Source organism: Pseudophryne corroboree, chromosome 12, assembly GCF_028390025.1.
Source record: "Pseudophryne corroboree isolate aPseCor3 chromosome 12, aPseCor3.hap2, whole genome shotgun sequence".
Lineage (NCBI taxonomy): Eukaryota > Metazoa > Chordata > Amphibia > Anura > Myobatrachidae > Pseudophryne > Pseudophryne corroboree.
This window is the reverse complement of record NC_086455.1, coordinates 26,004,943-26,030,404: the sequence shown is the minus strand read 5'-3', so window position 1 is coordinate 26,030,404 and position 25,462 is coordinate 26,004,943. Positions and strand designations below refer to the sequence as shown.

General features: G+C 47.0%; 2 protein-coding genes across 5 annotated transcripts in view; one reads left to right on the top strand and one right to left on the bottom strand.

The window, feature by feature from the left end:
* Nucleotides 1–7,363: 7,363 nt before the first annotated feature.
* ZBTB25 (zinc finger and BTB domain containing 25) lies at nt 7,364–20,351 on the bottom strand. Of its 4 annotated transcripts, XM_063947229.1 has the most exons (4): nt 19,846–20,063; nt 17,099–17,182; nt 15,657–15,911; nt 7,364–8,790 (listed from the first exon to the last, which is right to left on the bottom strand). In XM_063947229.1, the coding sequence occupies exons 3-4, from the start codon at nt 15,827–15,829 to the stop codon at nt 7,665–7,667; spliced, it is 1,299 nt and encodes a 432-aa protein (XP_063803299.1). In that variant the 5' UTR covers nt 15,830–15,911; nt 17,099–17,182; nt 19,846–20,063; the 3' UTR covers nt 7,364–7,664. The 4 variants fall into 4 exon arrangements, with proteins under 4 accessions (XP_063803299.1, XP_063803298.1, XP_063803296.1 ...); XM_063947228.1 differs by lacking the exons at nt 17,099–17,182; nt 19,846–20,063 and adding an exon at nt 20,164–20,351; XM_063947226.1 differs by lacking the exons at nt 17,099–17,182; nt 19,846–20,063 and adding an exon at nt 20,182–20,351.
* A 59-nt stretch (nt 20,352–20,410) lies between these two features.
* Nucleotides 20,411–25,462, top strand: part of ZBTB1 (zinc finger and BTB domain containing 1) — a 46,728-nt gene continuing 41,676 nt past the window's right edge. The window contains exon 1 of the mRNA XM_063947224.1: nt 20,411–20,629. The gene's annotated coding sequence lies outside the window, so the exon portion shown is untranslated. The remainder of the gene's footprint in view (nt 20,630–25,462) is intronic.

The following is a 25,462-nucleotide window of genomic DNA, read 5'->3' as shown; positions in this document are numbered from 1 at the left end:
TGGTATGGTGGCAGTATGCACGCGTACCACGCAGACTAGTCCCTAAGAGAATATATGGGAAAGGCGTGGGGAGGAAATGTGGTGGGTGAGTTGCATAGGGGTTTGGCCGAATGGAGTGGATGCTCTGACCATAGAATTATGTGGTGTTAAGAGAGTAGAATAAATTAAATTCAGAGTGGGGGTAATATGTGGTGTTAAGAGAGTAGAATAAATGAAATTCAGAGTGGGGGTAAAATAATACAGGACATTTATTGTGTGCACAAAAATATATACTAATTCGCAATAGAACAATTGAATAAAGGTAGCAAATATTTAAATGGAAATGAAAAAAAAAAAAAAAAAACTCAGCCGCTCACAGCCCACCTACAAACCACTGTATGTAAACATAGCATGCCCACACCACCTCCATCCACCCCTGGAAAAAAATTATACACACCCCACCTTCCACTCTACCTCCCTCTGGCTGAAACCAGTAACATGTACCCATATCATATGTCGGCAACCCTGCCACCGCCATGTTTCTCCCAAGGACTCCATCAGGATGAGAGATATTGCTGGGACAAAGAAGAGACAGAATGGGGGGGGGGGGGGGGGGGGGGGAACGGACACAGAGATGAGACAGAGACAGGGAGGAGGGATAGAGATGGAAAGGTTGGGGAAGATAGAATAAAAAAAAAACCCTGCTACTTGGGCATCGTAGCTGGCGACCCAGCAAATGACAGTCCCAAAATGCAAGTATACAGTTTATATATGTAAATGAAACTTACAATAATCAATTATAGTTTGTCTTTTTTTTTGTCATAGGACATTGAAATGTAACATAAATTGCTGTTTGTTGAATCTCTCCTACTAACTAAAGCTGGGTACACACCTATACAATCGTCGGCCTGTTCTCCTGATATCGGGCGAACAGCCGTTGATTGTATAGGTGTGTATGTAGCACCGATGCAGAAGCGTTTAGTGCAGAGAAGTATCAGATATCTCCAGGTACAGTACAGAGAGGTACTGCAGCAAGCTAGTGGTCAGGAGCGGTGTTTGGTACACACGTATCAGATATCTCCAGGTACAGTACAGAGAGGTATTGCAGCAAGCTAGTGGTCAGCAGCGGTGTTTGGTACACAAGTATCCGATATCTCCAGGCACAGTACAGAGAGGTACTGCAGCAAGCTAGTGGTCAGCAGCGGTATTTGGTACACAAGTATCAGATATCTCCAGGCACAGTACAGAGAGGTACTGCAGCAAGCTAGTGGTCAGGAGCGGTGTTTGGTACACACGTATCAGATATCTCCAGGTACAGTACAGAGAGGTATTGCAGTAAGCTAGTGGTCAGCAGCGGTGTTTGGTACACAAGTATCAGATATCTCCAGGCACAGTACAGAGAGGTACTGCAGCAAGCTAGTGGTCAGCAGCGGTGTTTGGTACACAAGTATCAGATATCTCCAGGCACAGTACACAGAGGTATTGCAGCAAGCTAGTGGTCAGCAGCGGTGTTTTGTACACAAGTATCAGATATCTCCAGGCACAGTACACAGAGGTACTGCAGCAAGCTAGTGGTCAGCAGCGGTGTTTGGTACACAAGTATCAGATATCTCCAGGCACAGTACACAGAGGTATTGCAGCAAGCTAGTGGTCAGCAGCGGTGTTTGGTACACAAGTATCAGATATCTCCAGGCACAGTACAGAGAGGTACTGCAGCAAGCTAGTGGTCAACAGCGGTGTTTGGTGCACAAGTATCAGATATCTCCAGGCACAGTACACAGAGGTACTGCAGCAAGCTAGTGGTCAGGAGCGGTGTTTGATACACAAGTATCCGATATCTCCAGGCACAGTACATTGAAGGAATGTAGCAAGCTCGTGGTCATGAATTTGCACAATTTCAGGACATACTGGAGCACTTCTCCAACACAGAACCCAAGGCAAAGTAGACTTGTAATAATCAATCCCAGATTGCAGGGTGCAGCAACCTAGTGGTCAGCAGCGGTGTTTGGTACACAAGTATCCGATATCTCCAGGCACAGTACAGAGAGGTACTGCAGCAAGCTAGTGGTCAGCAGCGGTGTTTGGTACACACGTATCAGATATCTCCAGTCACAGTACACAGAGGTACTGCAGCAAGCTAGTGGTCAGCAGTGGTGTTTGGTACACAAGTATCCGATATCTCCAGGCACAGTAGAGAGAGGTACTGCAGCAAGCTAGTGGTCAGCAGCGGTGTTTGGTACACACGTATCAGATATCTCCAGTCACAGTACACAGAGGTACTGCAGCAAGCTAGTGGTCAGCAGTGGTGTTTGGTACACACGTATCCGATATCTCCAGGCACAGTACAGAGAAGGAATGCAGCAAGCTAGTGGTCAGCAGCGGTGTTTGGTACACAAGTATCAGATATCTCCAGGTACAGTACAGAGAGGTATTGCAGTAAGCTAGTGGTCAGCAGCGGTGTTTGGTACACACGTATCAGATATCTTCAGGTACAGTACACAGAGGTACTGCAGCAAGCTAGTGGTCAGCAGCGGTGTTTGGTACACAAGTATCCGATATCTCCAGGCACAGTACAGAGAGGTATTGCAGCAAGCTAGTGGTCAGCAGCGGTGTTTGGTACACACGTATCAGATATCTCCAGGCACAGTACAGAGAGGTACTGCAGCAAGCTAGTGGTCAGCATCGGTGTTTGGTACACAAGTATCAGATATCTCCAGGTACAGTACAGAGAAGTACTGCAGCAAGCTAGTGGTCAGCAGCGGTGTTTGGTACACACGTATCAGATATCTCCAGGTACAGTACAGAGAGGTACTGCAGCAAGCTAGTGGTCAGCAGCGGTGTTTGATACACAAGTATCCGATATCTCCAGGCACAGTACATTGAAGGAATGTAGCAAGCTCGTGGTCATGAATTTGCACAATTTCAGGACATACTGGAGCACTTCTCCAACACAGAACCCAAGGCAAAGTAGACTTGTAATAATCAATCCCAGATTGCAGGGTGGTTCTACCTTAAACAGGGATCAGGCCAGTGACATCAGTACACAGAGGCGATAATAGGCTAGTGGAGAACACACATATGCAGTAAACTCCTTTGACTCCATAAGGGGAGGGAGCCTCCACGGCACCTCAATGCAGTAATAGTGTCAGGCCATGGGAGCCAGCGACCACAGGCTAGCTGCTGAGACAGACGACCACCAAGACAGCAGATGTCTACTAGGAATTCTCAACCAGGAATTCTGCCTGTGCCCAGTTTACTTGTGGCGGTGAGTGTTATTAACGCTTTGTGACAATGGGAATCCCTATACACAGCTTACGTAGCATTATCCATAGCCTTGGCAGCAAAGAGTCTTAATTATATGGGGGGGAAATCCTCCTAAAACTCTGGATTGGCAGGAGAAAAGCCTTTATTTGACTTGCGTTATCAACATAGATGCAAGAGCTCTGGACCCTGTTTGCTTTATGAAAATGCCCCTGCATTATAATCACAAAGGCACAAAAGGTCAATTCAATTGTCTGTGATGCTGCAATTTAAACACGTGTGTTAATAAACATAGGGGAATAGAACTCTAGGCAATTTTGTTATAGTCAGATGCCAACAGCCCCAAGAATTATGGTTGCCCAATATCACTCATTTTCCTGCGCCCCTCTATCAGATACAAATGAAAATTGTGTCCATGAGGCGTCTACATTGTAACTGTCCCCGCTGCATTCTGATTGGCATCCGTTCACATGGTCGACCATGTTATGGTCGACAGTCATTAGGTCGACCACTATTGTTCGACATTGACATGGTCGACATGGACACATGGTCGACACATGAAAATGGTCGACACGTGGAAAGGTCGACATGAGTTTTTTTAACTTTTTTTCCTTTTGGGGAACTTTTCCATACTTTACGATCCACGTGGACTACGATTGGAACGGTAATCTGTGCCGAGCAAAGCGGTAGCGGAGCGAAGATGGTGAGCGAAGCGAGCCATGCGAGGGGACGCGGTGCACGAATTGGGGTTCCCGGTCACTTTACGCAAAAAACGACACCAAAAAAGTTCAAAAACGCATGTCGACCTTTTCATGTGTCGACCATTTTCATGTGTCGACCATGTGTCAATGTCGACCATGTCAATGTCGACCAATAGTGGTCGAACTAATGACTGTCGACCATAACATGGTCGACCATTCATACCGGAACCATTCTAATTGCACTTCATGGACATTGCTGAGAATCGCATTCCTCCTTACATGGCTGCTTTATCCCATAAAACAGAGTAAAGACAATAAAAGACTTACTTGTGCTTAATACAGAAGAGGCCATGTGGTAGATTTAGATTTATGAGAAAGAAAGCCAATGTATGGTAAGGTCTGCTGTTACCTTTATAGGTACATACTTTTATAAACACATAATTATACATACGCCTCTAAATATTATCAAAAACTGTTTAATATCTGTCTTCATATCATGGAGATAAGGGGCTGATTCTGAGTTGCATGTAGGATGAATTGTAAAGAGTGCTAATGCAGCTATACTGTGTGCACATCTTAATGCACTGCCCTGCTTTTCCATCCACCAGCACTACAGTCGCCACTAGTATCAGCAGTTCTACCTTCCCCATGTTAGGTGCAAGAGGTACGACTGAAATAGGATTGTGCCTTCGGTATGTGCATATGAATGTGGTCTGCATTTCTCTTCCATACATACGACCAGTTGCCACCCAGAAATTCCGTTTGCAAGGAAGGAAAGCAACATCTGACATTCATCCGATTTAGAGTCGCCCGGCTAAACGTGTGCATGATTCAGAATCACCCGGATATGTGGGTACATGTGTATGCAGTTCAAAATCAGTCGCTATACGCGTGCATGTGTGTGCGATTCAGAATCACCCAGATATACGTGTGCATGTGATTCAGAATCACCCGGATATACGCGTGCATGTGTGTGCGATTCAGAATCACCGTTATATGTGTACATGTGTATGCGATTCTGAATCACCCAGCTATACAAATGCATGTGTATGCGATACGGATTAACCCAGCTATTCGCGTGCATGTGTATGTGATTCAGAATCAACCGGATATATGTGTGCATGTGTATGCAATTCAGAATCACCCAGCTATACGCGTACATGTGTATGTGATTCAGAATCAGCCGGATATATGTGTGCATGTGTATGCAAATCAGAATCACCCAGCTATACGCGTACATGTGTATGTGATTCAGAATCGGACAGATATATGTGTGCATGTGTATGCAATTCAGAATCATCCAGCTATACGCGCACATGTGTGTGTGATTCAGAATCACCCAGGTATATGCATACATGTGTGTGCGATTCAGAATCTACCCGCTATACGCGTGCATATGTGTGCGATTCAGAATCTCCTGGCTATACGCATACATGTGCGTGCAATTCTGAATCGCCCAGATATACGGATACATGTGTGAGCAATTCAGAATCATCCAGCTATACGTGTGCATGTGTATGTATTCAGTAGTCACATTCAGACCTGCATGCAACTAAGAATCAGGACCATTGAATGACCTTCATACTGTATTTGTACAAAGACTCCTACCTAAACACATTGGACGTCACTTACAAATCGCACTGAACGAGCGCAGAAAGATGCTTTGGTCCACCCGGTACACACCTATCTCAAGAGCACAATTTGCAAAATGGCAGCATAACATGATGGGGGAGAGACAGGTCACCGTGTGCTGCGCAAATCGCAATAGTATGTGGTAGCTTATAACTGATTATTTTCCTGCGCGCCTCTATGGGATGCAAGCAAAAATGATGTATGTTACTGGGCGCAAACTTTTACCTGATAGTTCCGACAAGCACTTTGTAGATGTCACGAGGAGAAACGGCATGTGTTTGGGCAGAAATCTACATTGCATTCAGAAAGTATTCACAGCGCTTAACTTTTTCCACATTTTGTTATGTTACAGCCTTATTCCAATATGGAATAAATTAATTTTTTCACTCAAAATTCTACACACAATACCCCATAATGATGTGAAAAATATTTATTTTTTAGATTTTTGCAAAATTTATAAAAAACCAAAAACTAAGAAATCACATGTACATAAGTATTCACAGCCTTTGCCATGAAGCTCAAAATTGAGCTCAGGTGCATCCTGTTTCCACTGATCATCCTTGAGGTGTTCCTACAGCTTAATTGGAGTCCACACCTGTGGTAAATTCAGTTGATTGGACATGATTTTGGAAAGGCACACACCTGTCTATATAAGGTCCCACACTTGTCAGTGCATGTCTGAGCACAAACCAAGCATGAAGTCAAAGGAAATGTCTGTAGACCTCCAGAGACAGGATTGTCTCAAGGCACAAATCTGGGGAAGGGTACAGAAAAATATATTCTGCTTTGAAGATCCCAATGAGCACAGTGGCCTCCATCATCCGTAAATGACGGACAGCATTAACAACACAGCAACTTTTTCTCCATTAATAGAATTATAATTAGTTTTCAGAGATAATTAGTTGTGTAATGACCTTGTTCTTTAACGTTGAAATCTTTCTATGAATACTCTGCAGGCTTTTCTTGTATCTGGGATTTAATCAGAATAATCAGGACAATCGTTTAGAAAATCTATTCCCAAAATGAGAAAAAGGAACTGATAATCATTTCACACCTTTCTATTACAGTATTGTTTCTCATCAATAGCATACATCAAAGAAAATAGGTTATCGCAGCAACAACGTATTTTCCATTTCCCTGTCACAATATATTTGAGATGATTAAAATAAATTAATACTTTAATGCATTGTAAAAGAAAGACACACATTGCTACTTTAACAAGAAATAATTCCCAGAAACTGATGAAAGTTATTATATATGTATATATGGAATGCGGTCAATTTACCTAGAATCAAAATCCCGACAAGGTCAAATTCCCGACATGGTCAAAATACCAACATTAAAATACAGATAAGGTTAAAATACTGACATTTAAAATGTCGACAGGTCAAAAAGTTGACATGAGTTTTTAATGATTTTTTCATTGAAACAGACTTGTTCATACTTTACCATCCTAGTGGACCTGGAGGGGGAATATAATAGTGTGCCGAGCGCAGTGAGGTACCATACCTGAAGCATGGCGAGCCATGCGAGGGGACGCGGTACACTTATATGGTGACCATGTCGGCATTTTTAATGTCAGTATTTTGACCTTGTCGGTATTTTAACTGTCTGTATTTTGACCTTGTCGGAATTTTGACCGTCGGTCAATTGTTGTTGGTATTTTGACTGTTGGGATTTTGATTGTAGGTATTTCATACTAAACCCGTGTATATATGTATAATAGCGGTTTCTGGAACTACAATACCCATACGGATAGCTAGTCACCCAAGAAGTTGCCATTCAGAGTGTTAAATATTGCCAACATTTATTTTATTTATGGAAACTATGCAAACTGTATGCAAAATCACAAACACATTAGTAAAAGTAAGCCTGTGACAATAAACACATCACATAACTTCTTGAACAATATACAGTACTAGTGAATAACACTCGTAAAAGATAATTATGACTAAACATATATATATATATATATATATATATATATATAAACAGAGCTGCAATCCATTCAAATAATATTTAGAACGAAAAAATTATGAATATTTTCTAATAAAAAAACTAGCACAATATAAAATCCCATATAAATATATATTATTCGAGTAGAACAGATTCCACATTTTCCTGTGAAGTTGTGGATTCGATTTCTCCAAAAAACTCTGGTGTTTCCACTACTGTTTCGGGATCCTTCTGGGTATTATCAGTCATACTGTTACAGTAGTTTTGTGAAGTCTTTTCCACCGGACTACTGAACCTTTGGTATCTGTTTAGCTTGTGGGGCTTTGTTTTGTGTGTATATAAGTGTTCCAGCAACTGGCTCCTTCGTACAAATCTATGGCCGCACACCGTACAGCTGAACTTTCTCTTCCGCAAAAACGAAAAATTTAACTCAATGGGATCAGTGTCTTTCGCCAAAAAAGATAGTTGGTTGAGCTGGAGCTGTTCTGCCTGGGTTGCATTCTGAAGGGACTCGTCAGTTCTGTTTAGAAGATAGCCCCCAACCCGGCAGCTCTCTGTATTCTCTAGGTTTTCAAGAATAGGGCGGACTTCACCGAGATCATCACTTTCTAGGATGGATGTGGGGACCCCAAATGGAAGAGCCTGAGACACATGGATATGCAAGTGGTCTCTCAACGTACCACGAGATTCAAAATGTTCACCACAATAGTGGCACGAGTATGCTCTGCTGCCTGTTTTATTGAAGGAGGACTCCAGCTCTTCTGGAAGTGGCAGGGACTGGGGTGGAGATCTTTCAGGATCACAGGTCTCCTGCTTTATAGATCTTGTGGTCTTCTGAATATCTTCTAATGATTTTACTGTGGAGTCAACCTGACCTGGAAAATGCGAGCTTCGCTGCTCTGAGCCTACTCCCTCAAGTCCAATGGCGAGAGACAACTGTAATTGAGGATGATCTCCTTGTGGAAGAGGCCTGGCTGCACTTGGTGGGTTGTTCCTCAGACTGATGGTCTCCTTTGGTGCTTTTTGGGCGGTTGAGATCTGAATCCCATATAAATTGGAGGATTGTACGGTTTCTGACGGTAATGCAGGAGTCGGTTCAGGGGCATGTGTCGGGAGGAGATTAGCATGTAGAAATTTAATTCCTTCCTCCAATCGGAAATGATCCACACTTTGTTTGGGGTTTTTCCCTGTGTACATGACATGTAAAAGGTAGCTGAATATGTCTGGCTGGATGTCTGTTGGCTGAATCTTAATGCATTCGCTGTGGGAGAAAACAAAACAAATATATTGGGAAAGAAATGCAACAGAAAATATTATAACATTTATATCATACAACAAATAGCAATGCAAGAGCAAGGCAATACAAAATAACGCTAACACACTAAAAATAAGAATTTACTTACCGATAATTCTATTTCTCATAGTCCGTAGTGGATGCTGGGAACTCCGTAAGGACCATGGGGAATAGCGGCTCCGCAGGAGACTGGGCACAAAAGTAAAAGCTTTATGACTAGCTGGTGTGCACTGGCTCCTCCCCCTATGACCCGCCTCCAAGCCTCAGTTAGGATACTGTGCCCGGACGAGCGTACATAATAAGGAAGGATCTTGAATCCCGGGTAAGACTCATACCAGCCACACCAATCACACCGTACAACTTGTGATCTGAACCCAGTTAACAGTATGATAAACGTAGGAGCCTCTGAAAAGATGGCTCACAACAATAAACAACCCGATTTTTGTAACAATAACTATATACAAGTATTGCAGACAATCCGCACTTGGGATGGGTGCCCAGCATCCACTACGGACTATGAGAAATAGAATTATCGGTAAGTAAATTCTTATTTTCTCTGACATCCTAGTGGATGCTGGGAACTCCGTAAGGACCATGGGGATTATACCAAAGCTCCCAAACGGGCGGGAGAGTGCGGATGACTCTGCAGCACCGAATGAGAGAACTCCAGGTCCTCCTCAGCCAGGGTATCGAATTTGTAAAATTTAGCAAACGTGTTTGCCCCTGACCAAGTAGCTGCTCGGCAAAGCTGTAAAGCCGAGACCCCTCGGGCAGCCGCCCAAGATGAGCCCACCTTCCTTGTGGAATGGGCTTTTACAGATTTTGGCTGTGGCAGGCCTGCCACAGAATGTGCAAGCTGAATCGTACTACAAATCCAACGAGCAATCGTCTGCTTAGAAGCAGGAGCACCCAGCTTGTTGGGTGCATACAGGATAAACAGCGAGTCAGATTTTCTGACTCCAGCCGTCCTGGAAACATATATTTTCAGGGCCCTGACTACGTCCAGCAACTTGGAGTCCTCCAAGTCCCTAGTAGCCGCAGGCACCACAATAGGCTGGTTCATGTGAAACGCTGAAACCACCTTAGGGAGAAATTGAGGGCGAGTCCTCAGTTCTGCCCTGTCTGAATGAAAAATTAGGTAAGGGCTTTTATATGATAAAGCCGCCAATTCTGAGACACGCCTGGCTGAAGCCAGGGCTAACAGCATGACCACTTTCCATGTGAGATATTTTAATTCCACAGTGGTGAGTGGTTCAAACCAATGTGACTTTAGGAGACTCAACACTACATTGAGATCCCAAGGTGCCACTGGAGGCACAAAAGGAGGCTGTATATGCAGTACCCCTTTGACAAACGTCTGAACTTCAGGCACTGAAGCCAGTTCTTTTTGGAAGAATATTGACAGGGCCGAAATTTGAACCTTAATGGACCCTAATTTTAGGCCCATAGATAGTCCTGTTTGCAGGAAATGCAGGAAACGACCCAGTTGAAATTCCTCTGTAGGGGCCTTCTTGGCCTCACACCACGCAACATATTTTCGCCAAATGCGGTGATAATGTTTCGCGGTTACATCCTTCCTGGCCTTGATCAGGGTAGGGATGACTTCATCTGGAATGCCTTTTTCCTTCAGGATCCGGCGTTCAACCTCCATGCCGTCAAACGCAGCCGCGGTAAGTCTTGGAACAGACAAGGTCCCTGCTGGAGCAGGTCCTTTCTTAGAGGTAGAGGCCACGGGTCCTCCGTGAGCATCTCTTGAAGTTCCGGGTACCAAGTCCTCCTTGGCCAATCCGGAGCCACGAGTATAGTTCTTACTCCTCTCCTTCTTATGATTCTCAATACTTTGGGTATGAGAGGCAGAGGAGGGAACACATACACTGACTGGTACACCCACGGTGTTACCAGAGCGTCCACCGCTATCGCCTGAGGGTCCCTTGACCTGGCGCAATATCTGTCTAGTTTCTTGTTGAGACGAGACGCCATCATGTCCACCTTTGGTTTTTCCCAACGGTTTACAATCACGTGGAAGACTTCTGGGTGAAGTCCCCACTCCCCCGGGTGGAGGTCGTGTCTGCTGAGGAAGTCTGCTTCCCAGTTGTCCACTCCCGGAATGAACACCGCTGACAGTGCTGTCACATAATTTTCCACCCAGCGAAGAATTCTTGCAGCTTCTGCCATTGCCCTCCTGCTTCTTGTGCCGCCCTGTCTGTTTACGTGGGCGACTGCCGTGATGTTGTCCGATTGGATCAATACCGACTGACCCTGAAGCAGAGGCCTTGCTTGACTTAGGGCATTGTAAATTGCCCTTAGTTCCAGGATATTTATGTGAAGAGACGTTTCCATGCTTGACCACAAGCCCTGGAAATTTCTTCCCTGTGTGACTGCTCCCCAGCCTCTCAGGCTGGCATCCGTGGTCACCAGAATCCAGTCCTGAATGCCGAATCTGCGGCCCTCTAGAAGATGAGCACTCTGCAACCACCACAGGAGAGACACCCTTGTCCTTGGAGATAGGGTTATCCGCTGATGCATCTGAAGATGCGATCCGGACCATTTGTCCAGCAGATCCCACTGAAAAGTTCTTGCATGGAATCTTCCGAATGGAATCGCTTCGTAAGAAGCCACCATCTTTCCCAGGACCCTTGTGCATTGATGCACTGACACTTGTCCTGGTTTCAGGAGGTTCCTGACTAGCTCGGATAACTCCCTGGCCTTCTCCCCTGGGAGAAACACCTTTTTCTGGACTGTGTCCAGAATCATCCCTAGGAACAGTAGACGTGTTGTTGGAATCAGCTGCGATTTTGGAATATTTAGAATCCACCCGTGCTGACGTAGCACTACCTGAGATAGTGCTACTCCGACCTCTAACTGTTCCCTGGACCTTGCCCTTATCAGGAGATCGTCCAAGTAAGGGATAATTAAGACGCCTTTTCTTCGAAGAAGAATCATCATTTCGGCCATTACCTTGGTAAAGACCCGTGGTGCCGTGGACAATCCAAACGGCAGCGTCTGAAACTGATAATGACAGTTTTGTACCACAAACCTGAGGTACCCTTGGTGAGAAGGGTAGATTGGGACATGGAGATAAGCATCTTTGATGTCCAGAGACACCATATAGTCCCATTCTTCCAGGTTCGCTATCACTGCTCTGAGTGACTCCATCTTGAATTTGAACCTTTTTATGTAAGTGTTCAATGATTTCAGATTTAAAATCGGTCTCACCGAGCCGTCCGGCTTCGGTACCACAAACAGCGTGGAGTAATACCCCTTTCCCTGTTGTAGGAGGGGTACCTTGATTATCACCTGCTGGGAATACAGCTTGTGAATAGCTTCCAATACTGCCTCCCTGTCGGAGGGAGACGTTGGTAGAGCAGACTTCAGGAACCGGCGAGGGGGAGACGTCTCGAATTCCAATTTGTACCCCTGTGATACTACCTGCAGGATCCAGGGGTCCACTTGCGAGTGAGCCCACTGCGCGTTGAAATTTTTGAGACGGGCCCCCACCGTGCCTGAGTCCGCTTGTAAAGCCCCAGCGTCATGCTGAAGACTTGGCAGAAGCGGGGGAGGGCTTCTGATCCTGGGAAGAGGCTGCCTGCTGCAGTCTTTTTCCCCTTCCTCTGCCCCGGGGCAGAAATGAGTGGCCTTTTGCCCGCTTGCCCTTATGGGGACGAAAGGACTGAGTTTGAAAAGACGGTGTCTTTTTCTGCTGAGAGGTGACCTGGGGTAAAAAGGTGGATTTCCCAGCCGTCGCCGTGGCCACCAGGTCCGATAGACCGACCCCAAATAACTCCTCCCCTTTATACGGCAAAACTTCCATATGCCGTTTGGAATCCGCATCACCTGACCACTGTCGTGTCCATAAACTTCTTCTGGCAGAAATGGACAGCGCACTTACTCTTGATGCCAGGGTGCAAATATCCCTCTGTGCATCTCGCATATATAGTAATGCATCCTTTAAATGCTCTATAGTCAATAATATACTGTCCCTATCCAGGGTATCAATATTTTCAGTAAGGGAATCCGACCAAGCCACTCCAGCGCTGCACATCCAGGCTGAGGCGATTGCTGGTCGTAGTATAACACCAGTATGTGTGTATATACCCTTTAGGATATTTTCCAGCTTTCTATCAGCTGGTTCCTTGAGGGCGGCCGTATCAGGAGACGGCAACGCCACTTGTTTTGATAAGCGTGTGAGCGCCTTATCTACCCTAGGGGGTGTTTCCCAACGCGCCCTAACCTCTGGCGGGAAAGGGTATAATGCCAATAATTTATTAGAAATCAGCAGTTTTTTATCGGGGGAAACCCACGCTTTGTCACACACCTCATTTAATTCATCTGATTCAGGAAAAACTATGGGTAGTTTTTTCACACCCCACATAATACCCCTTTTTGTGGTACTTGTAGTATCAGAAATGTTCAAAGCCTCCTTCATTGCCGTGATCATGTAACGTGTGGCCCTACTGGACATTACGTTTGTCTCGTCACCGTCGACGCTGGAGTCAGTATCCGTGTCTGGGTCTGTGTCGACCATCTGAGGTAACGGGCGCTTTAGAGCCCCTGACGGTGTTTGAGACGCCTGGACAGGCACTAACTGATTTGCCGGCTGTCTCATGTCGTCAACAGTTTTTTGCAAAGTGCTGACACTGTCACGTAATTCCTTCCATACGACCATCCAGTCAGGTGTCGACTCCCTAGGGGGTGACATCACTATTACAGGCAATTGCTCCGCCTCCACATCATTTTCCTCCTCATACATGTCGACACAATCGTACCGACACACAGCACACACACAGGGAATGCTCTGATAGAGGACAGGACCCCACGAGCCCTTTGGGGAGACAGAGGGAGATTTTGCCAGCACACACCAGAGCGCTATATATATACAGGGATAACCTTATATAAGTGTTTCTCCCTTCTATAGCTGCTATATTTGTATTATCTGCCAATTAGTGCCCCCCCTCTCTTGTTTTACCCTGATTCTGTAGCAGGACTGCAGGGGAGAGTCAGGGAGCCGTCCTTCCAGCGGAGCTGTGAGGGAAAATGGCGCTTGTGTGCTGAGGAGATAGGCTCCGCCCCCTTTTCGGCGGCCTTTTCTCCCGCTTTTTTTAGGAAAACTGGCAGGGGTTAAATGCATCCATATAGCCCAGGAGCTATATGTGATGCATTTCTTTAGCCATATAAGGTTTAAAACGTGTTTTATTGCGTCTCAGGGCGCTCCCCCCCAGCGCCCTGCACCCTCAGTGACCGGAGTGTGAAGTGTGCTGAGAGCAATGGCGCACAGCTGCAGTGCTGTGCGCTACCTTATTGAAGACAGGAATGTCTTCTGCCGCCGATTTTTCCGGACCTCTTCACTCTTCTGGCTCTGTAAGGGGGCCGGCGGCGCGGCTCCGGGACCCATCCAAGCTGAGCCTGTGATCGTCCCTCTGGAGCTAATGTCCAGTAGCCAAGAAGCCCAATCCACTCTGCATGCAGGTGAGTTCGCTTCTTCTCCCCTTAGTCCCACGATGCAGTGAGCCTGTTGCCAGCAGGTCTCACTGAAAATAAAAAACCTATTTAAACTTTTACTCTAAGCAGCTCAGGAGAGCTACCTAGCATGCACCCTTCTCGGCCGGGCACAAAAATCTAACTGAGGCTTGGAGGAGGGTCATAGGGGGAGGAGCCAGTGCACACCAGCTAGTCATAAAGCTTTTACTTTTGTGCCCAGTCTCCTGCGGAGCCGCTATTCCCCATGGTCCTTACGGAGTTCTCAGCATCCACTAGGACGTCAGAGAAATATTATTCATATAATAAAGCTGTTTCTTTTCTTTTGCATTTGTCGCGTCTGTGATTTTATGCTAATGCTAGTATCAGCCCTTCTCCTGATGTACAGCCATTTGTTTGAATACACAAGGGCTGGGACGCCCACATTAAGTGGCTGCAGTTGCAACCATCAGAAGCACCACTGGGACTTACTCCAGGTACTTGCTAGGTGGGGAATCAGAGTATGGCTGCAATGTAGGCAATTAGGCGCCCGAGCCCGAAACCACTTCTGCAGCGCCCCCCATAAGATGCAATATCTTCATGCCTCTGTTTAGAGACCTCCAAAGAACCCCAATAGTCGTTGTAGCTCTATTGGTCCTGCAACTTTTTGGGGATTTAGATGCATGCATGGTGCCCACACATGTGCAGCAGTCCCGCCGCCGCCGGATCCTACTGCAGCATGCTGCGGTTGAGCCGGATGGCAGGACGGCGGGATTTCAAGTGGGACCCGCTTGGCCGCTATGTGTGGCTGTAGCCTTAATCAGTAAGGGGCTAATCTGTAAAAATAAGATAAAAATTGCCCTCATAGTGCAGTAACTAGTGTAGTAATTTAATCATTGCTGTGCATGTATGGTAAATATTGAAATATTATAAAAGTGATTTTTATTTTGCACAAATGAAAGAAGCCACAACAACTCTTACCTAAGCATAGAGTATATTAAGCTTATCTAGAACTCCAATCATTAAGAAACTGTATAGTGTACTGGGACAGCGCATCTGTGCTGCATGTTCCACCCAAACGTAGGAATTGGCCGTCAATGGAACCACCCTACGCATTTTGCCTACAATTGATATTTCTCGCTTCAGTCTGTGCTTTCTAATTTTGTGTGACTATTGTCAACCAGAGTTGTTAATGTTTATTGCCAGGGAGAAACCACACAGATCCTCCGTTACAGTATCTCCAGAAAGCAGCTTTGTGTTCTAGCCCAGGGAAGCAGAGATAAACAGCTCTGCCTGATAATATAAAGACATGGATGACAAGGAGGGAAGGCTGCTGAGTAAACACACAGCAAATGTGAAAGAGAAATTAATCGTAGTACCTGGACTGATGAATAAAGATCATCTTGAAATAGTTTGAAAAGGCGGCAAGCACTGCTCTGTGTGCTTTAAAATACACATCCCCGATGGCTACTGTACAGTCACAGAGGAACCCAAACTCCCGCTGCATATTCAGCTGCTGAAGCAGCACCATGCTGTGATTACACTGGTCCATCTTGCCAAATATTATAGAAAACAATCCAGACACTTATCCAGTTACATAAAGGTATCGGCTCGTTTTTCTAGAAATCCGGGATCTAGAAAGGAAACAAGAAAATAAAATGTAACAAATAGGTGCTTGTCAGAGTTAATATCATACACAGACAGGGTCACCATGTGCTTTATTGTATAGGCACTGAGAGGAGCTCTGCGAACAGAGAGCTGAGCAAGGACTCCTTCCTCTGTCCACGCATTTCACACATGCCATCCTGCAGCACAACATGCCAAGATGCAAAATTACTTTTAAATGTATTTGCGCCAAACTCTAAACAGTAGTGTAAATATATGCATCTCCATACTGTACATGCATGCATGTGTAGATCCGCATGTACAGTATCTTAGACTTGCAGCCCAATCAACCTAGAGAGGCATTGCTGGTGGGGGGGGGACAAGTGTAAAGGCCCATATAGACGGGCCGATGCAGGAGAGATGTGTGCTGAGCGAACCGCTCAGCACACATCTCTCCCGCCGCTCAGCACAGCGCGATCTGTGCTGAGCGTGCGGGGGGAGATGGGGGGCCGCTCACTTCACCCAGCGGGTGAAGTGAGCGACCCGCTAGATTGGCCTGCATGCAGGCCAATCTAGCAGCAGCGATAGTGATGTGCGGGGCCGCGCATCGCTATCGCTGAGGGGGGTACACACGGAGCGATCAGGCTGATATTCTAAGCAATCTAGTCAGATTGCTTAGAATATCGCTCCGTGAGTACCCCCCTTAAGGGGCCTTCTAGAGATACAACCTACCCCTTTCAGACCACCAGCTTTGAACACGGGTTATTGGCACATGAGCGCGCATAACCCGTGTTCCTGTGCGGTCTTAAAGGTGCCAGGGGAAATATCATGGGTGGATGCGACCCGTTTCTCGCTCACACTTGGAGATCATGTGGCGGGGCGCACCCTGGGGGCTCCCGTGTCAGGCTGAAAGGTGAGACTGAGATGCATCCTCATACAGGCTTCTCAGGGGGGCGTGGTGATGTCAGTAACACCAGGAGTGGCGTAGCTGCTACTGATTGGCTGTTCTGGCTTAATGACCTATTCAAATGATAGTCTTTCATTTTTAGAAATATCCATTTTTATAACTATATTATATCAGATCCCAGCCATCTATTCTGATTGCTAATTTGTCACTTCCATTGTGTTATCGCAGTGTGAGAAAATGGGTGATTTACAATATGGGTGAATGAAGTATGTGCATTTCATGACATTTTATAAGGAATAGCAAGCATACCCCAAGGTTATTATGGAGATCATGGACCCTGAAGAAGAAATCTGGGTTCCTCCCATGGGAAGGAGACATTTCCACGTCCCTCCGCTGTGAAGGAACAGGGTTAATGTCAGTCAGCGAGCGGCAGCAGGGCATACACTGCCTGATGCAATTGACTTGTAACTTCAAAAAATAACATTGGACGGATATACTAGACCAGTGATCTCCAACCCGTAGCTCGCGAGCTACCGGTAGCTCGCCGTAGTATTTTCGGTAGCTCACAGAGCGCACGGACTTGGGCAGTCACTGGCACTCATCCTCCCTTCATTTTTAATATGGTGCCGACCGTCAGCCAATCAGAGCTCGTGGACTGGCAGTGGCGGCACCTGATTGGCTGCCGGACCGCAAGTTTTGATTGGCTCACTTACCGGCACCATATTTTAAATGGCCGCCGCCGCCGGAGGCTCTGTCACCCTCACCGCACCCGCACTTCACAGGAGAGGCTCGCGCTACGCTCTCCTCCCCCTCCGTCCCTCATACAGGTGGAGCAGCACCGGAGGCAGTAGAAGAAGCCAGCAAGGGTTAGCACTGTGTGGGGCACTGTATAGGACACTGCGGGTGGCATTTTATCTGGCGCTGCGGGGGGGCATTTTAAATGGCACTGCGGGGGGTATTGTATCTGGCATTGTTGGTGGCATTGTATCTGGCACTGCTGGGGGGGCATTATTTGTGTATCTGGCACTACGCGGGGGGGCATTACTTGTTGTGAGACCACACCCACTTTTGTGAGGCCACACTTACTTTTGCAGGAACGCCCGTGCATTGGGGGAGGGGCTAGCTCCTACAGAGGTTTTATTTTCCGAAATAGTAGTCCCAATTAAGGTTGGAGACTACTGTGCTAGACAATCCGGCATGTCCAACCAATTTATATTTTTAGATTGGTCGTGCACCTACACTGTACAATTATCTGCCAACATAAGGCGGATCAGCCAGATAACTGTATAGTGTATGCCCAGCATTTTCCAGAGTGTGGAAACTACTATTAATCTTCTGTCCACTTGTAATTTTGGGCAACACATTTTCTTCACAGATATTCTGCATGTGACTGTGAACAAATAAGCATGAACACAAGGATAATTGCGGTCTCCATTAACACAACTTATCTGGCTAGTGTTGGTTAAATAGTTTTAGGATACAGTCACACATCAATAGAGGGACCTGATATGGAATTACCATCTGCCATTTATGAGTGAACCTAGGGATAGCTTGGTTTGTACCAATTTTGCAAGTATAGAGGAAAAAAAACATCTGGAATGTACCATCTGAACACCGCACCATGGGTTGTAAGGGCTGAAAATCTGTGCTCGTTTTTGCTTGCAGGCCATAAACGTGCAGGATAACTTTGCTTATTTTTGCTTGTACCCCATTGCGGTGCGAACAAAAACGAGCCAGGTGTTTCCTCCAGTAAATCCCAGCAATGTTCCACTCTGAAACTCGTGCCAAATTCAAAGCTGCAACTAAATAGTGATGAAAAGGACATACAATTACAGAAACAGAGCTTTGGGGCAATTCCAAGCAAGCATGGTAATTTCTTTTTTTCCCCCCACAGCGCAAGAAAGGGTTTTTGGCGGTCAATCAGATGCAAGAATATTAGCAGTGGTAATTTTGACAGTAATTAATGCAGCTTTCTTTTTTTTTTTTTTTGCAGCTTCAGAACAGGTGCAAATTTAGGAAAATTCTTATGTGAAGGTAACAATATCAGGTCTTTGTTCAGAACCCTTGCCCCCCAATGATTAATTGGGCAATTGGATGTTTTCAATGAGCTTAATTGTGCCAATAATTACATGTTAAGGGCAGTACACACGGGAAGAGATGTGTGCCGAGCGATCTGTCACAGACCGCTCAGCACACATCTCTCCCCCCACTCAGCACAGCGCGATGTGCTGAGCAAGGGGCGGGCGCTCATTTCACCCAGTGGGTGAAATGAGCGAGGTGCTAGATTGTGCCTGCATGCAGGCCAATCTAGCAACGGTGATAGAGAAGCGCAGGGCCACGCATCGCTATCGCTGGGGGGGGGGCATACACAGAGATCCGTGCTTAAAATCTAAGCAATCTAGTCAGATTGCTTAGATTTTAAGCACAGATCTCTGTGAGTACCCCCCTTTAGTATCTAGGTGAAATTCTGCAAAGGAGAGAATAATGGGTTATAAGATGTGGGACGGGTTTATGGGGGTGTTGTATGGATGGAACAGGTGGGAGTTCCAGGGTTTAAAAAAAAAAAGAAAAGAAAAAAAAGGCCTTAAATTATCCAAAAATTTGCTTTTTCGATTTTTTTTATGCACCTCGATTTTTAGTATTTGAGTAAGAAACGTTTCTTTTTTTAACTATTTAAACAAGTGTACAAATGAAGACTTTTTTTGACATTTTTAAAGCTTTTTTTTCAATAACATAGTTAACATATATAGTTCCCCAATATTTGTATCTATTTTTGTACATGTACTTTACAGAATTTAGAAACATTTCCTGCAGATTTGTTGCAAAAAAATGATTGCGTCTTTTTTTTTTTTCCAATTGGCTTGCGCTAGAATCGGGAACACGAGAATCTGGAGCAAACATACTACGCAGTAATGTAAAATGGCCACCACAGCGGAGTCAATTTTAGCAACCCAAAAAAAACTTGCGTCCTTTTTCCTTTTTTTTTTTTTCATTTTGCAAATAATCAAAAGAAGAAGCAGATGATAGAAGCTCAGCACTGCCTCCTAGTTACACACCACAAGCATGTCATGGCTACGGTGAACTTCTCCAATAGAGCTGAACGTGGTAAAAACATGCTATTCCACATTCCCACGGGTGGACCCCGGCCTCCCACACACTTTATCCCCGGACCCCTGCCATCACAGCAGCCGCCACCGGCCTGCACAGGGCACTACGGACGACTCTGAGCGAAGCAGCAGCAGCAGCTGGAAGCCCCGCCCCTCCACCCACAACAGTGCAGCAGCGCGAGGCTTCCTCCCGCCCCGCCCTCCGCTCAGGTGGAAAATTCCACAGGAAGCGACCGAGCAACGGCTCAGTCTCGCAGCGCTGCTTACCCACAATGCCCCGCTCACCGTGCACAGCAGCAGCAACGCAACCAGCGCTCCTCTCTCACGCAGCAGAGGCTGCTGCAGCTGGGGACACCGGCCGGGCGGGCGCCCTCGCTCTCTGACGTGCACACGCACTGGGCGGAGGGTGGGCAGCAGTGTCACGTGACTGGCTGTGTATGGCGCCAGTAGCAGTGAGCGTGTGTGTGGTCGTAGCTGCTGCTGCTGCCAACGTCCTCTCTCTGTCTGCGCTGTTACTGAGGCGACAGGGGCGGCCATACTTACGGTACATACTGCACGCAGTCGCAGTCACAGTGTGTGCGTGTGCACGTTCGTCAGAGGCGAATTACACCTGGCTCATTGGCTGCTGGAGAACCAGAAGCCCCAGCTACAATAAATTGGGACTGATGTTCCAAACTATCTGCCCCACTACTCCTGCCACTTCATGACATAAACATTTTTGTCTCTGGCATAGGTGGGTGTCAGTCATACACTGTTATAATAAGCCATTGCTGAACTAGAGTTATTATGGTATCCGGTCTTTCGGTCGACACTCATTAGGTCATCTGCTACTGGTCGACATGCATTAGGTCAATGTGGCAAATGTCGACACATGAAAAGGTTGACATGAGTTTTTCCCTTTTTTCTCTGACGTCCTAGTGGATGCTGGGAACTCCGTAAGGACCATGGGGAATAGAAGGGCTCCGCAGGAGACTGGGCACTCTAAAGAAAGATTAGGTACTATCTGGTGTGCACTGGCTCCTCCCTCTATGCCCCTCCTCCAGACCTCAGTTAGAATCTGTGCCCGGCCAGAGCTGGGTGCTCCTTGTGGGCTCTCCTGAGCTTACTAGTAAAGAAAGTATTTATTAGGTTTTTTATTTTCAGTGAGCTTCTGGCAACAGACTCACTGCTACGTGGGACTAAGGGGAGAGAAGCAAACCTACCTGCTTGCAGCTAGCTTGTACTTCTTAGGCTACTGGACACCATTAGCTCCAGAGGGTTCGAACACAGGCACCTGTCCTCGATCGTCCGGAGCCGCGCCGCCGTCCCCCTCGCAGAGCCAGAAGAACAGAAGCTGGAAGACGACGAAATCGGCTGCAGAAGACTCCTGTCTTCATTTAAGGTAGCGCACAGCACCGCAGCTGTGCGCCATTGCTCCCAGCACACTTACACACTCCGGTCACTGTAGGGTGCAGGGCGCTGGGGGGGGGGGGGCGCCCTGGGCAGCAATTGAAGTACCTTTTGGCAATAAAAATACATATATACAGTCTGGCACTGTATATATGTAAAAAACCCCGCCATTTTTTTACACAGAAAGCGGGACAGAAGCCCGCCACTGAGGGGGCGGGGCCTTCTTCCTCAGCACACCAGCGCCATTTTCTCTTCACAGCTCCGCTGGAAGCAGCTCCCCAGGCTCTCCCCTGCAGTATCCAGGTACAAGAAGGGTAAAAAAGAGAGGGGGGGGCACATAAATTTAGGCGCAAATAAAACATATAAGGCAGCTATTGGGTAATCACTTATAAGTGAAAATCCCTGTGTTATATAGCGCTGTGGTGTGTGCTGGCATACTCTCTCTCTGTCTCCCCAAAGGACTTTGTGGGGTCCTGTCCTCAGTCTGAGCATTCCCTGTGTGTGTGCGGTGTGTCGGTACGGCTGTGTCGACATGTTTGATGAGAGTTACGTGGAGGCGGAGCAAGGGCAGATAAGTGTGGTGTCGCCCCCCCGTCGGGGCCGACACCTGATTGGATGGATATGTGGAAGGTCTTAAACGACAATGTAAGCTCCTTACATAAAAGGTTTGATGACGCTGCAGCCTTGGGACAGCCGGGGTCTCAGCCCGCGCCTGCCCAGGCAACTCAGAAACCGTCAGGGGCTCATAAACGCCCTCTATCTCAGATGGTTGACACAGATGTCGACACGGAGTCCGACTCAAGTGTCGACGATGATGAGGCACATTTACAGTCTAAAATGACCAAGGCCATCCGATACATGATTATTGCAATGAAAGATGTATTACACATTTCTCTAACGTCCTAAGTGGATGCTGGGGACTCCGTAAGGACCATGGTGGATAGCGGCTCCGCAGGAGACTGGGCACAAAAGTAAAGCTTTAGAACTACCTGGTGTGCACTGGCTCCTCCCCCTATGACCCTCCTCCAAGCCTCAGTTAGATTTTTGTGCCCGAACGAGAAGGGTGCACACTAGGTGGCTCTCCTGAGCTGCTTAGTGAAAAGTTTAGTTTTAGGTTTTTTATTTTCAGTGAGACCTGCTGGCAACAGGCTCACTGCATCGAGGGACTAAGGGGAGAAGAAGCGAACTCACCTGCGTGCAGAGTGGATTGGGCTTCTTAGGCTACTGGACATTAGCTCCAGAGGGACGATCACAGGCCCAGCCATGGATGGGTCCCAGAGCCGCGCCGCCGGCCCCCTTACAGAGCCAGAAGACAGAAGAGGTCCGGAAAATCGGCGGCAGAAGACGTCCTGTCTTCAACAAGGTAGCGCACAGCACTGCAGCTGTGCGCCATTGCTCTCAGCACACTTCACACTCCGGTCACTGAGGGTGCAGGGCGCTGGGGGGGGGGGGCGCCCTGAGACGCAATAAAAACACCTTGGATGGCAAAAAATGCATCACATATAGCTCCTGGGCTATATGGATGAATTTAACCCCTGCCAGAATACATAGAAAAACGGGAGATAAGGCCGCCGATAAGGGGGCGGAGCCTATCTCCTCAGCACACTGGCGCCATTTTCCCTCACAGCTCCGTTGGAGGGAAGCTCCCTGGCTCTCCCCTGCAGTCACTACACTACAGAAAGGGTTAAAAAAGAGAAGGGGGGCACTAATTACGCGCAGTATTAAAGATACAGCAGCTATAAGGGGAAAAACACTTATATAAGGTTATCCCTATATATATATAGCGCTCTGGTGTGTGCTGGCAAACTCTCCCTCTGTCTCCCCAAAGGGCTAGTGGGGTCCTGTCCTCTATCCGAGCATTCCCTGTGTGTGTGCTGTATGTCGGTACGTTTGTGTCGACATGTATGAGGAGAAAAATGATGTGGAGACGGAGCAGATTGCCTGTAATAGTGATGTCACCCCCTAGGGGGTCGACACCTGAGTGGATGAACTGTTGGAAGGAATTACGTAACAGTGTCAGCTCTGTATAAAAGACAGTGGTTGACATGAGACAGCCGGCTACTCAGCTTGTGCCTGTCCAGACGTCTCATAGGCCGTCAGGGGCTCTAAAGCGCCCGTTACCATAGATGGCAGATATAGACGCCGACACGGATACTGACTCCAGTGTCGACGGTGAAGAGACAAATGTGACTTCCAGTAGGGCCACACGTTACATGATTGAGGCAATGAAAAATGTTTTACACATTTCTGATAATACGAGTACCACCAAAAAGGGGTATTATGTTCGGTGAGGAAAAACTACCTGTAGTTTTCCTGAATCTGAGAAATTAAATGAGGTGTGTGATGATGCGTGGTTTTCCCCCGATAACAACTGATAATTTCTAAAATGTTATTGGCATTATATCCTTTCCCGCCAGAGGTTAGGGTGCGTTGGGAAACACCCCCTAGGGTGGAAAAGCGCTCACACGCTTGTAAGAACAAGGGCTCTACCCTCTCCTGAGATGGCCGCCCTTAAGGATCCTGCTGATAGAAAGCAGGAGGGCATCCTAAAAGGTATTTACACACATACTGGTGTTATACTGCGACCAGCAATCGCCTCAGCCTGGATGTGCAGTGCTGGGTTGGCGTGGTCGGATTCCCTGACTGAAAATATTGATACCCTAGATAGGGACAGTATATTATTGCCTATAGAGCATTTAAAAGATGCATTTCTATATATGCGTGATGCACAGCGGAATATTTGCCGACTGGCATCAAGTCTAAGTGCGTTGTCCATTTCTACCAGTAGAGGGTTATGGATACGACAGTGGTCAGGTGATGCGGATTCCAAACGGCATTTGGAAGTATTGCCTTATTAAGGGGAGGAGTTATTTGGGGTCGGTCTTTCAGACCTGGTGGCCACGGCAACAGCTGGGAAATCCACGTTTGTACCCCAGGTCGCCTCTCAACATGAGAAGACGCCGTATTATCAGGCGCAGTCTTTTCGTGGGCAAGCGGTCAAAAGGTTCCTCATTTCTGCCCCGTGACAGAGGGAGAGGAAAAAGGCTGCAGAAATCAGCCAGTTCCCAGGAACAGAAACCCTCTCCCGCCTCTGCCAAGCCCTCAGTATGACGCTGGGGCTTTACAAGCAGAATCAGGCACGGTGGGGGCCCGTCTCAATGAATTTCAGCGCGCAGTGGGCTCACTCGCAAGTAGACCCCTGGATCCTTCAGGTGATATCTCAGGGGTACAAATTGGAATTCGAGACGTCTCCCCCTCGCCGTTTCCTAAAGTCGGCTTTACCGATGTCTCCTTCTGACAGGGAGACAGTTTTGGAAGCCATTCACAAGCTGTATTCCCAGCAGGTGATAATCAAGGTACCCCTCCTGCAACAGGGAACGGGGTATTATTCCACACTGTTGTGGTACCGAAGCCGGACGGCTCGGTGAGACCGATTCTAAATCTAAAATCTTTGAACACTTACATACAGAGGTTCAAATTCAAGATTGAGTCACTCAGAGCAGTGATTGCGAACCTGGAAGAAGAGGACTACATGATGTCTCGGTACATCAAGGATGCTTACCTTCATGTCCCAATTTACCCTTCTCACCAAGGGTACCTCAGGTTTATGGTACAGAACTGTCACTATCAGTTTCAGACGCTGCCGTATGGATGGTCCACGGCACCCCGGGTCTTTACCAATGTAATGGCCGAAATGATGATACTCCTTCGAAGGAAGGGAATTTTAGTTATCCCTTACTTGGACGATTCCCTGATAAGGGTAAGATCCAGGGAACAGTTGGAGGTCGGTGTAGCACTATCTCAGGTAGTGTTGCGGCAGCACGATTGGATTCTCAATATTCCAAAATCGCAGCTGATTCCGACGACTCGTCTTCTGTTCTTAGGGATGATCCTGGACACAGTTCAGAAAAAGGTGTTTCTCCCGGAGGAGAAAGTCAGGGAGTTATCCGAGCTAGTCGGGAACCTCCTATAACCGAGCCAAGTCTCAGTACATCAATGAGATGGTTCTGGGAAAAATGGTGGCTTCCTATGAAGCAATCCCATGCGGCAGATTCCACGCAAGAACTTTCCAGTGGGACCTGCTGGACAAATGGTCTGGGTCGCATCTTCAGATGCATCAGCGGATAACCCTGTCACCAAGCACAAGGGTGTCTCTCCTGTGGTGGTTGCAGAGTGC